At 42.2% G+C, this 20,066-nt stretch overlaps 1 protein-coding gene and 1 long non-coding RNA gene across 2 annotated transcripts in view; both read left to right on the top strand.

Moving 5' to 3' along the window:
- The window catches only part of PCYOX1 (prenylcysteine oxidase 1), a 285,501-nt gene extending 265,712 nt beyond the window's left edge, over positions 1–19,789 (top strand). Inside the window, exon 6 of the mRNA XM_069618912.1 lies at positions 18,774–19,789. Within this exon, the coding sequence (XP_069475013.1) occupies positions 18,774–19,429 (656 nt within the window). The 3' untranslated portion in view covers positions 19,430–19,789. The remainder of the gene's footprint in view (positions 1–18,773) is intronic.
- The window catches only part of LOC138492006 (uncharacterized), a 1,139,453-nt gene that overhangs the window by 888,116 nt on the left and 231,271 nt on the right, over positions 1–20,066 (top strand). The gene's annotated exons all lie outside the window — the stretch shown is intronic.

Here is a 20,066-nt window from a genome sequence, read left to right as displayed (position 1 = left end):
TATTCCATGGCTCTCTAGCCACGCCCACGGTATATTATGTTTAATGTCTGTATGGTCTGTTAAAAATAAATTAAGTACACATAAATTATTAATTGGCTTATATAGAGCAGTGTTGTGCCTACCATTAGTATCACTGTCTTCACTCATTTCCTCCCGAGGAAATTTTTCTTCCAGCCATTCCAACGTGCTAGACATTTCTGTGTAAAAAAAAAAAAAGTTAGTTTTAGTTTATGTAATACAGAAAGTTTATAAATGTATACAATAAATATAGTGTACTCACTTGCTGGGTTTTGCCTTTACTGCTGCGTAGGTGTCCTGCTGATGTGTGCTGTGGAATTTCTGTGAGGTAGTTCTGTTGGAGGCATATTTATTGTGTTTTGGTATATTCCACTATGTTGCATATGCTATGTAATTGGACTGTTGGTGTCTTATATACACAGTTTCACTTCTTATTTATTATTGAATGTAATTTATTTGTGTTCCTTTTTGACCATGGTTTGTGTTTTTTTTTTTTGGATGAGATAAAAATGTAATATAACCCCTGAGTTTTTGGATAGTGTTGATGTTGTCCGAGTAAGTCCGCGAACAAGCGCACAGTCCCTGGACATCAGACCCCCTAGCGCAGGAAGGGGGTTCAGTATGTTGTATGTTATATGTATATAAACTAAGGGCATCCTAGTAAACATTTTATGAAATTTACATTATCTATATGTCTATATTCAGTGAAAAAACTTTGTTACAGGAACGTTATGTTTAAGTTGTGCCACTAAAGACCTATGAAATTCAGTGAAAAAACTGTCACAGGGACATTATGGTTCCAAGTAAAATCGAAAAACCCCTGAAATTCACCAGTTATGGTAAGCTAAGCAACCATTACTCGCGCCGTCATCGTCCACTGCTAAGACTAACACCCAGGACATCAAAGATGACATCATAAATGTCATTGATGACATCACATGTGCATTTATTTTTCATGAAAAGTCTGTACAAGGGATTCTTATTGTAATGTTAATAAAGTGTCAAGGATAATTGGAATAAATATCATGAGGTACATAGTCCATTAAGCAATGTATTAATCCAAATGGTGTTCTATTATGAAGTTGTTCCAATATACTAAGATGCATATGTAGAAACGTAGGTATAGTGTGCAGCAGACATGATGGAGGTGCAATATTAATAATCTTGCCATATTAAATACTAAAATTATAAAGGCTTTTTTATTACAGTTCTGCATACTGTAAACATATAATAAGTACCTAATAAAACCCACTTACTACATAATTGCATTATTGCAAAAAAACACAGACAACACATACAAATATGAGCATATACAGGGAAAATGAAGTATACTAAAACAGCAGTATTACCAGACAATATTCATAACCAAACTGATTATCTTCATGCACAGAAATGTTTGCTCTGCTTCAAAGCTACTACTTCCCTATGTATAACTACCACATAATGTGATCCAGGGAAAGTACAGTAATAATAAACAGCAGAACTATAAGAAAATGTTGATAACCTTACTGATCATCTCCATACATAGAAAGCATTGCTGTCTTCCAAGTCTGTGTTTTCCCCAATGTATAGGTTTCATATGCTGTGAGTGAACCCCAAGTGAATTACTGTAAAAATATATTTGAAGTAGAAGTCTACAAATCTAGTACTTTTTGATGTTTTTAGTTCCTGACTGTTACTGGCCTAGATATGGCAGTAAAGGGAAAAAAGAGGGAGCCAGACATGTGATGTCATCAGTGATGTCATCAATCACATTTGTGATGTCATCTTTGATGTCCTGGGTGTTAGTCTTAGCAGTGCACGGTGGTGGCGCAAGTTATGGTTGCTTAGCTTACCATAACTGGTGAATTTCAGGGGTTTTTCGGTTTTACTTGGAACCATAACGTCCCTGTAACCAAGTTTTTTTCACTTAATTTCAGAGGTTTTTAGTAGCGCAACTGAACCATAACGTTCCTTTAACAAAGTTTTTTTTTACTGAATATAGAATATATATATATATATATATATATATATATATATATATAATCTCTTACCAACATTTCATGTTGTATAGATGGCCCGTGCTTCATTTCTTTACAAGAATATTCCACAAAAGTATGGTTTTGTATAAAAAATTAGTATTTATTAGAGACCTAAGCTTTCCTAGGATGTCCAATGCATTTCGGTCCTATGGACCATCTTCAGGGACCAGGTTCTAATACAAAAAAGAATCCAATACATTGGGTTTATAGTCTGTTACACAGGATATTTCTTTGATATCTATCTGTGTCATTTTGTGCCATAATTACCAGCCTGTCTAGTCTTCTATTTTGACTTCTAATTGGAGCTTGGTATCTTCCTGTCAGGCTATGGAAGGTTTCTTCTTCATTGAGGTTGGGTTCTGTGACCTAGGATCCGAAAATAGGATGTGAGATATAAATAAAGTAGGTTGGCTAACTTTTTCTTTGCACTTGGTGTATTTACTTACCTTGTTCAAATGAGATCTTTGACTCTCAATAGGAATCTTGTCTTGGTGACCTATACACAAATATTGGCTTTAGCCATTTGTTCTAACGTTGGTATTGTTAAAGATGTGTTTGATTCTGAGTTGCAACTTGCCTTGTTTTCGTGGAAAGCACCTGCTGAGGACACCAGGACAGCTCTGCAGTGGTTGCCTGTGTCCCCAGCAGCACTTTTCAATCAGAAAAGGCACCGCCTTGTGGTAGCGCAATGACGTAATCGCGTGCGGGCAGTCATTTTGGTTGTTGTATCACAATGCTGTACATTCTATTTCCACAATACCAACAAGTTGTTGTTCAAAATCATGTTCCTGGCACAAATCAACTGGAATGCATATTGACTAGTAAGCCTTACAATCTTCTGGCATATTTTGTATTTGAAGTAGATAACCTGCTATCTAGTCATAGTATCACGCTTGCTTACTGTTCAAGTTGTCAGTGTTTGTTAGTACAAAAACATAATTTACATACCCATTTACAAATGAAGTTTCAATTTCACCGTAACTTTGTACTTTGACGAGGTGTATTCCTAATAAAGATTACATAATGGAATAGTGGTAAGTGGTATCCGATGCTTACATGAAGGTGAGTATTAACAAGGTAAACATGGTGTATGTGCATGTAGGCACATGTGAAGGTTTCATAAAGCTCTACAAGTTGCCATATTTCGATTACATTGAAATTGTAACTGCCCGTTGTAGGACAAGTGACCATTTGTCAACTGCATTTACGCTTTTACATTTTGAGTGTTGCATACAATAATAAGTTTGCACATTCTGATAACCCCAGCACGAAAAAAGAGCAAATAGTCTCTCCAATAATGTTGTCACGCAATAGAATGATTAGCTCAAAAATGCTTTTCTTGTGCATGTTGTGCCTACTTAATGACAACCAATATCTACCCCATGATATTGTATGTAACACTCGGAATGTAAAATTGTCAAATGGCTGCCTGCCCTACAACGGTCAGTCTGTGTAATCAGAATGTGCAAACTTGTTATTCTAAATTCCCCGTCGTCCGCCTGGGAATCCTCGGTAAACGGAAAAAAAAAGTTTCACTTTCACTTTAAAACTGTATTTCTCCTCTAAACGAATCACTGTCCTCTGGGTCATACTGCCCCCATCCAATGACAGTCCTCTCCCTAAGCTCCACCCTTGGTGGCCATCTTCAGATTTGGTAATAATAGTAAGCACTTTAACCCTTTAAGTGCCATGGGTATTCCCGCCCACGCCCCCTCCTCCCCCCAGTGCCAGGGCCTTTTTTGGTGATTTCGGTATGTGGCCAATCAATGACTTGTAACTTTTTTGTTACATGAGATATCTCGATCAAATTTGGCTCCTTTTTTACCCACATGTAGGCGGTCGTAACGCCACCCAGGAATCCTAGGTTGATGTAGGGGGGTGGATTGAGAGAAAATAAGCAAAAAGGGCGAAAATGTGTTTTTTTTCAAACAATGCCAATAAAATGATGTACAAAGAAGCCTGTAGTTTTTTCCTTGTAAGAGCTAGGAACAAATGGTTTGCTGTGCTGAATTCCCCAATCTCCTGGCTTTCAAGAACAGGTTGAGTGGAAACGAAAATAAATTATTTTGATGTGGTTATCAACTGTTTTGTGAGAGGTAGGCGATTTTGGCCATTTTTGCCAATTGGACATGCATGGACGGAATGGAAGAAAAGGGTAGGAAAGCCGAATTGGAGAACAGGAAGGCATATATTTCTGAAAAGTAGACAAAATCCCAAGTTTAGGAAGGGGTGATTTGCGTAGGTCAGGCAACAACTAGGTAGGGGAAAATGCCATAGATTGGGGGAAAAGCGGGAAAATGACCAAATAAAAAGGTATGTGTTGGACATGGTTGGCTTGGTACGGCAATGGCTTCTATGAATTTTGAGAAAAGCAATGCTCCGCTACATTCCCCTGACTCTTTCAGTTAGGAAAGCACACATTTTTTGTAGTGTTTTACAAAACAAGCAATACCACAAGCCAAACACTGAGCCATGGTACACATGAGTTTTATGCTCACTGCCTGAAAAGACGCACTTTGCATGTGTAAATAGGGAAAACCAATGTGGTGAGGAACGGCAAGCATCCATTTTTTGAAAGAGCACAGGCAGAACTTTTCAAGGGTAGGTGACTTGTGCAGGTTACAAAAGTGTATGGTGCCTAAAGCAGCAACTAAATGTAGGTCACATTTGGGAAATGAAAGGGTTGTGTGACAAAGGGCACCAGCAAATGGGTCAAAACGTTATGAAAATCACACAAACACAACAAATGTTAGACCTTCCTGCGTTCACACAGGTGTCCCGATGGAAACGGTACCTCACATGTGTGGATGCACCTACATGGGCGCCAAGGGGAAAGCCTAAAACACAGGTAACCCCAAGTCTGTTTCGACACCTGAATTTGATACTTTCTCCAGACAAGCACAACATACAGATATGGGCCTCGGGTGTCCAAGCCACCAAGGGATACAGGGAACCCCATGCATTTCCGAAAAGAGGACACTCGTGGGAATCCGCAGAGGTATGATTTGCGCAAATCGGCCCAGAATTTATTACCCAGATGCCCCCGCAGAGTCCGAAATGTGGGAAAAAAACGCATTTTCCTCACATTCCACTCGGCGCACCCATCGAAACACGTCGCCAACAGCACATGGCCTACAGTCCCGCGTTCCCACAGTTGTCCCGATGAAAATGCTACCTCACGTGTGGGTGCACCTACCTGGGCGCCATGGGGAAAGCCTAAAACACAGGTAACCCCAAGTCTGTTTCGACACCTGAATTTGATACTTTCTCCAGACAAGCACAATATATAGATATGGGCCTCGGGTATCCAAGCCACCAAGGAAAACGGGGAACCCCATGCATTTCCGAAAAGAGGACACCCCTGGGAATCCGCAGAGGTATGATTTGCGCAAATCGGCCCAGAATGTATTACCAAGAAGCCCCGGCAAAGTCTGAAATGTGCCGAAAAAACCCACATTTTTCACTTTGTCTGGGGTTCTGGGTAAAACATTCTGGTCCACTTCGTGCAAGTTGGACCTCTGTGGATTCCTACTGGTGCCCTCTTTTCAGAAATGCATGGGGTTCCCAGTTTTCCTTGGTGGCTTGGACACCCTATGCCAAAATCTGTAGGTTATCTCCCCAAACCCTTTTGTGGTTATCAGTGGGTTAGCCTTTTCCCTTTGCGGCTAGATTGGTGAACCCACACATGTGAGCGACCGTTTTCGTTGGGACACCTGTGGGAACGCGGGAAGGTATGACATCTGTTGTTGGCAGCATGTTTCGGTGGTTGAGCAAAGTGAAATGTCTGGAAATTTTGTTTTTTACCCCCAAATTTGGAATTTGCCAGGGGTTCTGGATAGTAGATTCTGGGCCGCTTCGCGCAAGTAAGACCTCTGTGCATTCCCACGGGTGTCCTCTTTTGGGAAATGCATGGGGTTCCCTGTTTTCCTTGCTGACTTCGACACCCTAGGCCCAAATCTGTAGGTTGCCCACAAGAACAAATTGTGCTGTGGCGAAAGTCTTGGGGCCGATCCGCGGGCAGCAATGCCACACAATGGGTATCGTTGGAAAGGGGTGAATCTCCCCTTTCCAACGATACCCGCCTCGATCTCCGGCTTGAAATACAGCCGGAGATCGATGCTGACAAAGAAGGGCACTCACCTTCTTTCTTCACTGCAGCAGCCAAAAATGGCTGCTGCAGTGATTTCACTTTGTTTCACGCCGACGTGCTTTACGCACGCCGACGTGAAACTGAAGGTAATCCAGCCCCCTGGCAGTGAGGGGGGACCTCCCCATCACATAGCCCGGGGGCTGGATTACAGTATTGAGCGATCCCTGCTTTGCAGGGACCGCTCAAAACAAGGTGCCAAAAAGGACGAGCCATCTCGTCCTTGGCAATGCACATGCACTTCCAAGGATGAGATCTCTCGTCCTTGGCACTTAAGGGGTTAAGTGGCGGTATGAACCAAGAAGAGCCACAGAGGGGAATGAGGGAGGCTTCGCATGTGAATCCATGCCAGACCCATGCTGGAGAACAGCCTTCTCCAGCATGGTGTCTGGCATGAATTCACATGATCATGAATAACGATTACACAGCAGTACATATACACACCCACGGAAGGTGGCAAGGTTCAACAGAAGCAATAAACAATCAACTCTGGAACAGACTCGCTTTAAACAAACCAGTTGCGTAGCACCGCTTGGCCGACTCAGGTCTCCTCCCTGGAATCCCTGTCGACACAGTAGAACCTCATGAAGTTGTGCCTGGACCTCCACGTAGCAGCCCTGCAGATGGCGAGCAGGGGCAGACCCGAGAGAAATGCCGTCGTTGCTGCAATGGCTATGGTGGAATGGGCTCTCTCCCGGCCTGGAAGGGGTCTGTTAGCCAACCGATGACCGTGCATGATGCAGCCGGAGAGCCACCTCAAAATGGTAGCCTTCAATAAGGCCTTTCTGTGATTCACAGGACCAGAAATGATGAACTGAAAAGTCTTCCGAAAGTTTTCCATATGCGCCACGTAGAACTTCAAGACTTCAAGGCACGAGCAACATCCAGCGAATGCAAGGCCCTCTACGCCGGTGACAATGAATTCGGGAAGAAGACGGGTAGCACCAAAGGCTTGTTGAGATGGAACTCCGACAGCACCTTCGGTATAAATGTGGGATGTGTACACAGTACCACCCTTGCAGCGTGGAAGGTCCGGTACGGCTGCTTGCATGACAGTGTCTGGATCTCCCCAACCTGCCTGGCCGAGGTGATCGCCACAAGGAACGCCATATTTCACGATAGGAACTTGAGCTGAACCTGATGCATCGGCTCAAAGAGTGCCCCCATAAGTTTAGTCAAAACCACATTCAGTTCCCAAGTCGGGGCAGGCGTCTTCACCGATGAAAAACAGCCCCTTGAGGAACTCTTTGACGAGTCTGTGAAACCACAGAGTAGACTTAGCCAGCGCTCTGATGTAGTGGGATATGGCTGCCAGGTGCACTTTGATAGAGGCATGACCCAGTCCAGCCTTGGCCGAGGAAAGCATATACGGTAGGAGCTGTGGGGCTGTGACGCACAGAGTGGTGATCTTCTGAGACCTGCAGCACACAGAGAAATGCTTCTACTTATGACCGTAGCAAGTCATTGGTGATGAGGCCCTGACCTTGGCGAGGATGTCCTTAGACTCTGCAGGTGAAGCATAATTTCCAAACCGTAGGGCTGCAGGAGCCAAGCTCTGAGGTTCAGTGACGGTGGGTCGTGGTGCAGAATCGCTCCTCCCTCTCTAGACAAAAGGTCCGGCAGTCGTGGCATCTGGATGGATGGATGGATTGATTGGATGGATGGATGGATGGATGGAGCAGCCGACCGACTTAGCAGGCATAGATAATAGATTTGTTGCTGCCACGCTGAAGCGACCAGTATCTTGAGGTGACACTGAGTGTGCTGGTGACTTGTAGCAGGAGTGGGGATTAAGGAAATGCTTATAGGAACAGTCCCTTCCAAGGAAACAAGAACACATCTCCCATACTCCTTGGTTGTGGGAAGCTGCTGGTGAACTTTTGACATTTGGAATTGGATCTGGGGCTGACCCCATTCGTGAAATAGAAGATCCACCTGGTCCTGGCCACGTTCCTGATCGTGCCAAGAACATAGTTCCCCGCTGAGCGAGTCTGCGATGGTTTTCTTGATGCCCACCAGGTGAAAGGGGACGAGAAATATGCCCTGACAAATGACCCAGTGCCACAGCTCTTGGGCCTCTCTGTAGAACATGGTGGTGGTGTTGCCTGTGAAGATCCTCACCAGCTTGCCCCTCATCCTCAGTAGCAAAGACTTGAGGGTCCAGAAGATGACCCGGAGAACCAGGACATTGATGTGAAGGGTCTTCTCTTCTAGCAGCTAGAGGCCTCTGGCATGCAACTGTGCGGTATGTGCTCCCCAGCCTTCCAGGGAAGCATCTGTGGTGACTGTCTCGTGATAAGGAGGGACTTGGAGTGAAGCCCCTTTTGTGAGATGAAAGTGTACACCCCACCTAAATGTGGTACTTGGAAAGCTCATGGGACCCCCCCACCCCGCTTTGAGCCTATGCATAAATCCAGCCTTAAACACCTTCCATATAAAACGGCTTTTCTGGTGGATATCGCCTCCATAAGAAGAGTCTGTGGACTACAAGCTTTGTCAGTGCAAGACCCTTTCTTTGTTACCCACAAAGACAAGATGGTACTAAGAACACACCTTAGGTTGTCATATCTAAGTTCCATGTCAACAAGTCCATTGAACTGCCAGCTTTCTTTCAAAGCCCTTCCAGCTCAACTGAGAAAACTCCATACACTAGATGTAAGGTGGGTGGTCCTTTACTATGTAACCACGACAAGACTGCTATGAAAAACAGAACAACTGTTTGTCTCCGTGGTTCCTGGCAGGGAAGGTGATCACATTTCAACAAACGCCATCTCCAGATGGATAGTGAAGTGCATACAACTCTGCTACTCTGTCAAACAAAACTCTGCCTTTCACACCAAGAGCTCACTCTACCAGGGGTATAGGAGCTACTTTAGCCTTTATTGCAAACGTCCCACTGGACGCCATTTACAAAGCAGCTAGATGGAGCTTTATTCATACCTTTATTCAGCAGCACTACTGCATTGACACACATTCTAAAGCAGATTCACAGGTAGGACAAGCAATGCTAAAACATCTATTTGCCGCTGTACCTTCTCACAGCCCACCACCTTCTCTTACACTGCTTGCTTATCTATGCATAGCATGCGATCTAAGCAGATCCACAAGCCTCAGAAGGGATACATTACTCACGTAATCATATTTCTGATGCCTGTATCTGCTTAGATTCACATGCGCCCACCCTTCCTCCCCTGTGGAGTAGAAGTTGCAGGTTTCTCTGGCTTTATCTGCTCTGATCTCCTTTATCACATCTGTACTTGCGCAACCCTTTATGCTACCTCATGTCAGAAACAAAACAATCTGAGGGACCTTGACAAGTGGAGGACCATGGGAACAGTAGACGTCACACTAGGGACAGTATTACTGAAAGACCCAGTGGATGCCCCTTTTCGAGTTTTGAAAACCAAAAATGTAATACTCTGCAGCTTCCACTAGATGTCAACATGTGATCTATGCATAGCATGTGAATCTAAGCAGAAGTACGATTACGGTGGGTAATGTATCCCATATAAATATATATTAGCGTGACGGCTGCTGCCCTACACTAAAAACCAATTTGCATTGACTTTTTCCCAAATTCTATTGCTAATGAGTGTTGAGCCATAGGACAGATTCACATTACATGACTGCCACGGGCCCCTCCCGCCAAACTGGACATTTTAGGGAAAAGTTGTTCAACGGTTCAAAAGTTATTAACAATTGTGAGGGGTCAGAAATGAAAGCCACACACAAAGTTGTTATGGTCTTGGTTAAAGACTTACAAAATCCCCCAAATTCTTTTTTTTTTGTTTTCTGTACACAAGATACAATTACACAATTTACTATATCCATTTAGCTAAAAACATAAAAAGAGAAGTTTTAAATAAAACATGCAAAAAGAAAAACACCCTCAAGCTTTAAAGCATCTCCTTATAATCTACACATCTCTAGTAAAATCACTAAAAGCTATTTGACCAATGTTCCTGTCTACCCAATTAAAACATTGGATTTTGCCATACATCATGGTCAGCTTGGACCATCACCTTATTTTCAGAAATCATTTCCATCAACATTTTAACTAAAGCTATAATGAGAGACAGTTGAGAAAACATTATTAGCCTCTGCCACACATCATTGGTGAAAACTGCAGAGGTTGAATGAATAAAAGGCTCAAAAGTCTGTATCCTCTGGATTTGCAATACCTAGCTTAGGACCAATATCCTCAAGAGTTGGATACAACAATCTAAACTTGAGATTCAAGTCACGAAATTTAGCGGAAGGAAATGTAATCCGGTACGTTCTTATAACCTTCAATGGGAGGTACAGGAATTATTTTCCTTTTAAAAAGCTTCAGCATTCCAAAATCCTGAATATCTGCCAATCTGTCCCATTGTTTTATCTTTTTTTTTAAAGCAGCATCAGATTCAAGACTAGTGAGATCAAGCACAGAACTAAATAATTTGCATCTCTTCCTATATTTTCTCAGATGGTGACTGGAGTTCTTTGATAGAAGAGATTTCAAATAAAAAGCAAGACAAGGTTTTTTGCCTCGCAACAGTCTATTAAGTAATGAGAGACTCCTTTTTAATGTACTGTGACCACCATGAAACGAAGCCAAATTCTAATCTAATGACACTAATGGTATCAGAGATTGGGAGGCCCAGAACATGCTTCAGAATGTTTCCTTCTAGTGCATCAACTTGTATCCGTACTGTACTATAGCGGAAAAATTTCAGTTTAAAAAACTAAATTTTAACATAATTTACTTTCAACGGACTTCAGAAGGGAGAGACTAGAACGAGCCTTCTCTTCCACCTTTTATTTTATATCTTTCTAGATGTTTCTTGCTAGATACTACAAAACCTAAATAACAAAGTGACTCTGCTTTCTTTATCACTTCATTATTCAATATCCAGGTATAGCTTTTTAGGTTTCCTGCCTTTACTATATATCATAACATAGGATTTGGCAGGAGTATTCTGCAGATGATTGGAATTAAAGTACGCCTCAACTACTGACAAAATCCTGCAAGAGTATAATCCATCAGGATAGGAGCGGCAGCATGTGCAGTACACCGTAATGTCAGTTCAGACCTCTTGGGTGAATAGCCCCCCACCCCCAGTCTTGCTTTCCTCCCACAGGTCGGCCAAATACAGATTTATACAATGTGGGGGCAAGGACACATCCTGGGCGAACTACCTTCCTTAAATGAATATTCCTAGATCACCCAATGTATTTAATCTCACCTTCGTGGAGTTACCCGTATAGAACACCTGAATCTCCCGCAATAGGCCTGGGTTTATCCCCCATTTCTCCAACTCATGCCACAACCGGGACAAGTTGACATTATCGAAGGAGGAGGAGAGCTGTATCGCTGCCACATATAGTGAACAACCAAAGTTGGCTCCTATATCAGACACACGCGGAGAGTGCCAAACCACTCGGCACAGTGCCCATCCCCTTCCGAAAGCCTGGTTGCCCGGGTTAAAGCGCTGATTTTTCTCTGCCCAAGATGTCGGTTCCCTAAGTACTATTGTGGCAAAGAATTTCGAGGCAGAGTCAATCAGTGAACTAGGGCGGTAGTTAGCTGGGTTCCCTCTGTCGCCCTTTTTACAGATGGGTAACAGAATATTTAGGCCAGGAGCTCCGACAAACTCCTTCCCACGGTATATGTGTGAATAGATTCAACAGAATTTCAGACCATAACATATTATTTTTATAAATGCCATTGGTCACGCCATCTGCGCCACTAGCTCGAGAGTTGTTTAGTTTGTTGATAACTTCAATATCAGATCTATCAAACAAACCAGTCCATACCGCAGTCTTGTTACTGGTGCCCTAGTGAACTGGCATTATTGTTAGTTGAATTTATTATTTATTTAAGAAGTCTACCCAGGCCTCTTCTGATGCACAGCAAGATTCCACATGGGATTGAATTTAGCTTTTCTTATTTAGGGTCCACCAGATGGAACGGGTGTCTTTCATAATGATCTTAGTAATTCCTGAGTCCTTCCAATATATGTTGTATATTGTTTAAGAATGTTTTCACTTTCCCTTTCTCTTCCCACGTCACATTGGGGCATTTAATTAGTTTCCTAATATCCCTTCTTATCTGGCGTCTCTTTATATTTATCTCCTTATGTAAATTGTTACGATTCGAGTTCATAAAAGCAGTTTTTTAGGGTATTGCATTCACGTTGGGGAGTCTCTCGAACCTAGACAATTGAGCAGGAAACTCCTCTGGTAGAGAATTTCTGATTTTTCTCTCCGGTTTTCAAATTATTCCACCACTTTGATAATTTAGCGTTTATCCTGTTGATGTTACGGCTAAATTGTAAAAGCATATTTCTTGTTCCAGATACAACCAATGGATTCTTTCCCATAAACTCCCCATCAGCCTCCACTCCTCCCAGAGATGAGGCTAATTGTAACATTGCATGATCGCTCAAACCCGTTCTTACAATCTTAAAATCCCCTACCTCGGCATTGTCAACAAACTTAATAAAAATATAATCGATAATATAGGCTGAGATCGCCTTTAACCAGGTTGGCTCATCTTTCAATCTCCCTTCAATCTCACTTCAAACAGCAAGTTAGTTTTCTCAAACCCCCAACTTGACAAGAATTGTGGCCAAATCTGCCCTAATTACTGCTACTCACCAAGGAATCTAAATTAACTGCACACCAGACCTACAATTAAAATCACCACCTAAAATACTGAGGTGTCAAGGGTGATCATTATGCCAATCAATCGATGCATTTTCTATGTCATCCCGGACATCATTTCCAGTATTGAACTGATTAAAATAAATATGAATTAGTAAAACTGAAGATGGTTTGCCTTCTCTTATCCATCACCTTTGTTATTGGGACAGCGTCGGAGTGTCATTTTACATTTCTAAGTGATCGAAAACTTTTTACTTTTTACAGCTGTCAAGAGCCGATGGGTCTCCCTCGGAGACCTTTCTTGGCTAATTTACTATCAACCATGCAACCATCTAAAACTGCAACACCCCTCAGCCAAGTTTCCTGAAGAAAAATAAAGTCACATCCGACTCTGCTCATATCAGTTTTCAAGAAAGAGTTTTCTTCAAATGAAAATAGGTTGGGAAAATGCCTCTCTGGCCCTATGCTAAAGAGGAGTTTCCCTAACTATAAACCAAAACGAAGTATCTGTCTATGTCAGGATGTCAATAACTTAAAATCTGTCCTTGTGTCCAAAACGTCCTATCCTGACCCTCACACTACAAACAAAAGAATAATAAGGTGTCCAAGGAAATGTGTTCAACCTGGTATTAGCAAAAAAAGTGTTCACAACTAAAGATTAAAATGACTCCAAGAGAAATGTTCTCCAAAGTGAAAGACCTTGGTTCCTTTCACCTGGATTCTAAATGGATGGCAATGTCTCTTTTACTAACAGTTCCTTTTGTGTTTCTCCTGGATTCACAATGTTCCTGTTAGGCAACAAGTTCAGCAACAGTCTTTTTTCAACACAGGTAAATCCTTTTATTTAACAAACACTGTTCTGTAGTTTTCATTGTAGCCTTGCAACTCGCCTGATATACTCCCTTACCAGGATTCTATGAAATTCCAACTGTCTGGTGTACTCCCCTGCCAGGACTTTGCAACAGTCTTTCTTTAACACAAATGTCTTCTTTGTCTAGCAAACACTTTTCCTCATTTCTTTGGAGCTTTGCAACTCTCCTCGTTTGCTCTCCTGCCAGGATTCTTTGTGCAATTCCCACTGGCTGTTGTACTCTCCTGCCAGGACTTCTCTTGTGGTTTCACTTGCCTGATATAATCCTCTGCTAGGACTTCATATGCAGTTCATACTTCCTCTCTATCACCAAAACTGTATATAGCATGGCGTGTTCGGTATATCTGTCTGCAGTGATATTTGTTCAAGCTTTGCCCCATACCTGCATCTCATGCACCTGTATCTCTGTGGAGCTTGACTCTGTACTTTGCCATGTCTGCATTCAAACAAACCTCTTATTGAATTATGGTTCTGCGCTTTGCCTTTTCTGCATTCAAATAATATCAAAACTTTCAAACTGTCATTGGCGTGGTTGCCAGAATGCCGCGGGGTCCCCACTAGCTTTGGGTCAACTCATTGTTTTTCTCCAGCATCTGCTCCTGCTCACATTTCTGCAGCAGGGCTCTGCAACTTGCTTCGTACTCTGGATGCTGGAGACATCCTTCTGGCTTCCCTTGTGGCTCCGTAGTCACACGCCTGCTTCCCTGGTCCCGGTCTGAAGAAAGCTGCTTCATCAAGCTGCCGCGCACCCAGGAAATTTCTCACGGTTCCCGGCCTCTCCACAGCACTTCCTGCACTCGCTCTTCATACCTCCTTCTGAGGACGCCTCTGCTCCACCACACAAGTACGTGTCTCCCACACTCTGAAGCTTTATCTCTCTGGAGCCAATGTCTTGTACTGCGATACCCCCGTCTGTAGTGCGGTTGCCAGCTTTAAATGTCCTGTGCACAGGTTCTTCTGTAGAACTAGTCTGCGTATTGAGCGTCAAGCTTTTGTTACCCTGTACCAACGCCTTCATCATCATCCTCCTCCTCTCAATACTTTAGGGATTATGGAAGTTGGTGTCCATAGATGTCATCAGATATATAGCGTTTTCCTCAGTAGATTTATGAGTGGACATCTTCATACAAAGATGTGGTAGAAGCAGATAAGGTTCTGTTGGAGCTATATGTGTCTAGGACAAAGATGGAATTTTGACCTAAGGAACATGAGAAGAGGTTTCTTTACTCTACAGGAGGGGAACAGCAAAGGCCATTAAGGTATTGGGAATAAGAGGGTCTTCCTCATGGACAATGTCTTGGGTATTAGGGTATCTTCTTAATGTGGGGGTAAGGGGATATACTGCGTCTCGTCCAATGAAGTCATGACCTCTTCCCAGTAGCTGTCTCCCCACATGTGATCCTCCCTCATAAAGCCGTCCCCAGGGTCCGCATCAGGAAGCGGCTGCCGTCCACTGGCCACATGGGAGGAGGTCGCCGCCGGGTAATCTGTGAGGACTCTGTTGGATTCATCACACAATCCAAAAAAGCTGTTTTCGGCTTACTCCCATTCATTTTCTAACAGAGAAAAAGGTACTTCCATGAACACATGTAGCACGAGAACTGTTGGGCAGATTTGCACCAAGTAAGAAATAATGTGGGCACAAAGCGCTGTCGATGTGCCTTTTTAATGGTTTGGGGTAAAACTGTAGAGTAGTTTTGAAATAATTTGGCAGGTTTCCCATGGGATATTGCATCGGTGAGGCTTTTGAGAAATGAAAGCCGCCATTTTATTTTGGTTATAAGTTAAAGTACCGAAAACAAAGGACCGAAATACAAAACGTTGAAACAAAAGGATCGAAAGTAAAAGGATCGACATCATGTACAAATAATGTAAAAAGGTCATTTGCTCGAAACAAAAGGATCGAACATTGAAAACCATAATGAATGAAAATAAACTCAAGAAAGGGTTAAAAGACGACATGGACTAGTTAGAAAGTACATGGGTTGGCCATACGACCATAAAATCCTTGCAAAAAAAGCTTCAATCCAGAGGAAAAAATAGTCCAAGCAGGAAAAAAAACCCATAAAAAGCATTCCATTGGAGAAAAAAAAAACAATCCATTAAAAACAGGGAGCGCGTACAAACAGCAACCGGACCAGTAACGAAGAACTCCAAAAATGGCGACTACGTTACATTACGCAACGTAATATGTCACACGTTGGACACAAATGAAAATGGATACAAAACTTGAATGTACTAAAAGTAAAACAGCACAACCTACTGGTGAAAAAATAATACGTTTCTTTGAATGTTACAAAATGTATATATATTTAATAATTTAAAAAATGTTGAACTACATCAAATATATATTTAAAAGTGAATACAAATTTTAAAAAGATTACATATATATGAAAAATACTTTTTGCAATAACCAAACTATATTATATTTGAGAAACATTAAAACATAATATATATCAAAATAAATGCATAACATGCAAACAAAGTGTGTAGCTCGTTATTTTAATGTAAAACAATATTCAAAAAAGTTTCGAAAATATTTCTAACAATTGACTATTCGACCATATTGAATTTCGAAAAAATGCACTCCCTTTTGCATTTGATCCTTTTGTATTCGATACTTTAACTGGATACCTTTTTATTTTATTTTCCTCGATGCATGTAATTCACACAATAAGTGCTCATAATGATATTTGAAAGAGTGAAAGGGCGGTTTCATTTGAAGGCCCACATGTGTAGTGGGAGATTTAGGGGTTGGCAGGGGAGCGGGATTCCAGCAGAAATGTTGCAAGACATGCAAGAAAAAGTGTCACACGAACCAGAAATGGGGTAATAGGCAAGGCTCAGGGAGGATTTACACAAGGGGTGCAACCTAAAAGGGAGGAGCTGGGCACGTGGAGAGTTGCAATAGGGATGGTAGGAATCTTTCAAATTGTCGAATATTTTACCATTCACCGGGAACCTGCCAGCTTTGTTCCATCTTCTTAGTAATTCTGTGTAAATTTACGTGCAAAATAAGTGAAATTCCAGCATACATGCAGGGCACCACCAATATTAGTACAGCTCCCATGGACGTAGGGAATTTTTTTTTATTGAGGGGGATGTGGACTTCCTCTGTAGGCCTGATGCCATGGCCATGGTCTTTTAGCTTATTTAATACAATGGGGACAGCGGTCATGTCCATGGCAATTGGCTTGTGCCAGTGGTTGGCTAATTATTGCAATATGCACTATGGAAACGGTTGAAGGCCTTGGCCACGGACTATGGCTAGTAGCATCTGGTAGTTTACTAGGCAGGACTTATGGGCGTTAGCGGGAGTACCGGCTCACTGGCTATAGGCAGGACGAAATGGGTCATGGCTATAGGCCACGGCCCGCAGTGTTTTTGCCTTATTGTTTCAATGTGGATACAGCTAAAGGATGTAGCAAATAGCAGTGGCCAAAGGCCATGGTTTTCTTACTAGGCAGGGGTATGTGAGCCACATGGATAGTGTGCTGCAGTCTTCTATAATAATTGCTCCTAAAAGGACAATAGCGACAGCATAGGGTGTGGTCACTGGCCATGGCGTTTGGCCTCTGGAGAAGATATATCATAACAAAACCCTTAAACTTCAGTGAAAACCTTAGTTAATGCAAAATTTAAGATCATTCGATTTTTATTGCAACAAAAAACATGAAATTCAGTGAGTGTGGGAAGTGACGACCATCTTAACTCGGAGCTGCGTCCCCATTAGTCAGCCCATGAGCACATTTGTGACATCACAGCAGGGATTAACAATGAGATTAAAACATGACATAATTTCGCAGTTAAAATGGGACTATAGCAACAAAGTGTTCCCTGCAAAAACATGAACATTTGAAGATGGGAGTCACTTCACACATCTGCTGAATTTCATTGCTATAAATCAGATCATCTATACTCATGTATTCATTAAAGCTTTTGTTTCTGATATACATATTAATATATTAATGATGAAGTTTAGACATGAATGTACAGCCGGTTGCCATGTTTGCACATATATGTACATTAATCAAAGTCACTGCCATAAGTATAATATACCTCAATTACTCAAAGTAAATCAAGTAGCATTTCTTCATCTGAATCCTGTAAAAGGTGAGGCTAATGCAGGCCAGAGCCGCACATGTATTCTGTGCTCCAGTACACTTGTTGGTAATGGAGGAAGGACTCTTAATGCAAGCTGCCAAATGCTTTAGTATTGCCCAATGGCAGAATGTCCAGTGTGTATGAATGCAGGACTAAGAGTACAGCAGTTACTACAATGAGTGCATCCATTGTTTCCTGTTCATAGAAGATTATTTAATACCTGTTCCTGACAGAAAGTTTGCAACTAGAATTAAGATCCAGCATATATAGCTTTGGAAGCGCATTGCCATGTTGCAGAGCATGGCAGCTAAGTGGAAAGCTATGCCTGCATGTTTGTAAGCAATATAAAATGGATACTTCCAGAGCTAATGTCATTTTCTTTCTTTTTTTGTTTTTTTTGTTTTGGCAGTGCTTGTGAGAGACTAGTATGCTTCAATATTGGGCAGTCATATGGTAGCTCTTCTATTCTTTATATTTTGTTATGTTAGAAGGTGTGAAAGCGTAGGGACCTTGATGGTGATATGGATAAGTTTGGTCCTTGTCCTCCTTCCTTCACAGAACACATGCAACCATGATCTTTGGCATATACTTGGTCACAGCACCTGGTGCATGGTATAACAAGTTTTCCTAACTGATGGTAAGGCATTGGTGCCATAGGGTGTGCTTTCATCCTAGTTCTTGGGTGGATAGGCAGTAGGGTCCCTTTCAAGTTTAAAGCGGTTTCCAGCATGCAAATGTGAGCATCCCAAAAAAACTGGTAGAGACAGAGACTGAGTACATGAACATAGCAGTGGTCGATGTGCCCACCAGGTAGATGTAAACATACTTTGGAAGTTGGTTATTTAATCAAGTGTTACTGTAATGTGTGTGTGGTTGTGCTTTCTTGCAGCCTGTTAACATTACCAATGTATGATCCTTTTTAATAAACAAAACGTTCTAATCCTGTTTTTTTCTGCATGTTCTTCAGGTGAAGGCGCAGTGCATCTGTATCAGGTAAACTACAACACGGATTCTGGTGAGAGCTACAGTCAGTACGACATTGTGTTGGTGGCTACACCTCTGAACAATGGCATGTCTGGGATCCAGTTCCCTTCTGTTGTTCCTGCCTTCAAGAAGCACTATCACCAGACTGTCGCCACCTTTGTTCAGGGCCAAATCAACTCCACATTTTTTGGCTGTCCAAAGCCCTGTGAATTAAGGCCTACTGAAATCCTGACCACTGAGAACCCAGACTTGTTTTTTAGCAGTATTGGAGTGGTCACACCGGTCAAGGTTTCAATGAAGCAGTCTCTAGGGAAACCTGCAAGTGACCCTGTATGGAAAGTCTTCTCTCCTGAGCCTCTGACAGCGGAGCAGCTACGTCTGCTCTTTGTTACTCATGGAGAGGTGAAGACCAGGACTTGGCTCGCCTACCCACATTACCACCCCCCAGAGAGGCTACCACCAATTATGCTTCACGAGAGAATTTATTACGTCAACAGCATTGAAGCTGCAGCAAGTGCCATGGAGATGAGTGCCCTCTCAGCCAAAAATGTTGCTCTTCTCGCTTACCATCACTGGTATGACCATCTTGACAAGATCGACCAGGAGGACCTAAATGAAAAAATCAAATCCGAACTGTGATGGTTAGATTTTATTTTCTCTGTGTACAAATGAAGATTTGGAAGTATGAAGATAGTTTTCTTCCTCTCCTACTTATCACTCTTAATTACTAATTTAATCAACCAGCAAACCAATTAAACTAGAATAGGTGCACTCTACGTATAGCTGCCTACTAAACTATTTGCCACCTCCAGAACATGTAGTGGTTTCCTGTGAAGTAGCGGTGCAATGTATGCTGCTTCCTTATCGAGGCAAAGAGTTTGTGCCACTGGGGCTTCGTCTGTACAGTATGCCTTTTGCAAAATTTGTGGTGTTGTAAACATGCTATTTCTTTCAAGCATCAAAGGAACACAAAGCCACACAATAAATCTGTGACTCATGCATTGCTTTTTTGTTCCATCAAGCCACTTGCGTACTTTTATTATTATTATTATTATTATTATTATTATTATTATTATTATTGTATTTATTGAGTGTGAACCTAGATTTGGGATGCAGCGGAGTGCTTTACAATCATGGGGAGAAGAACACTGTGAACAAAGCGGAGAAACGGGAAGTGAGGAGCTAATAAGGGAGGGGGAAGTGCAGGCAATTTGACAGCAAGAAACCAGGGGAGGCAACAGTGGGTATCAGATCACCCAGTCTTAGGTAGGGTGAG

Source organism: Ambystoma mexicanum, chromosome 10 (assembly GCF_040938575.1).
Source record: "Ambystoma mexicanum isolate Mex_15411 chromosome 10, UKY_AmexF1_1, whole genome shotgun sequence".
Lineage (NCBI taxonomy): Eukaryota > Metazoa > Chordata > Amphibia > Caudata > Ambystomatidae > Ambystoma > Ambystoma mexicanum.
The sequence above is the reverse complement of the archived record's forward strand: the minus strand, read 5'-3'. Positions and strand labels throughout refer to the sequence as shown.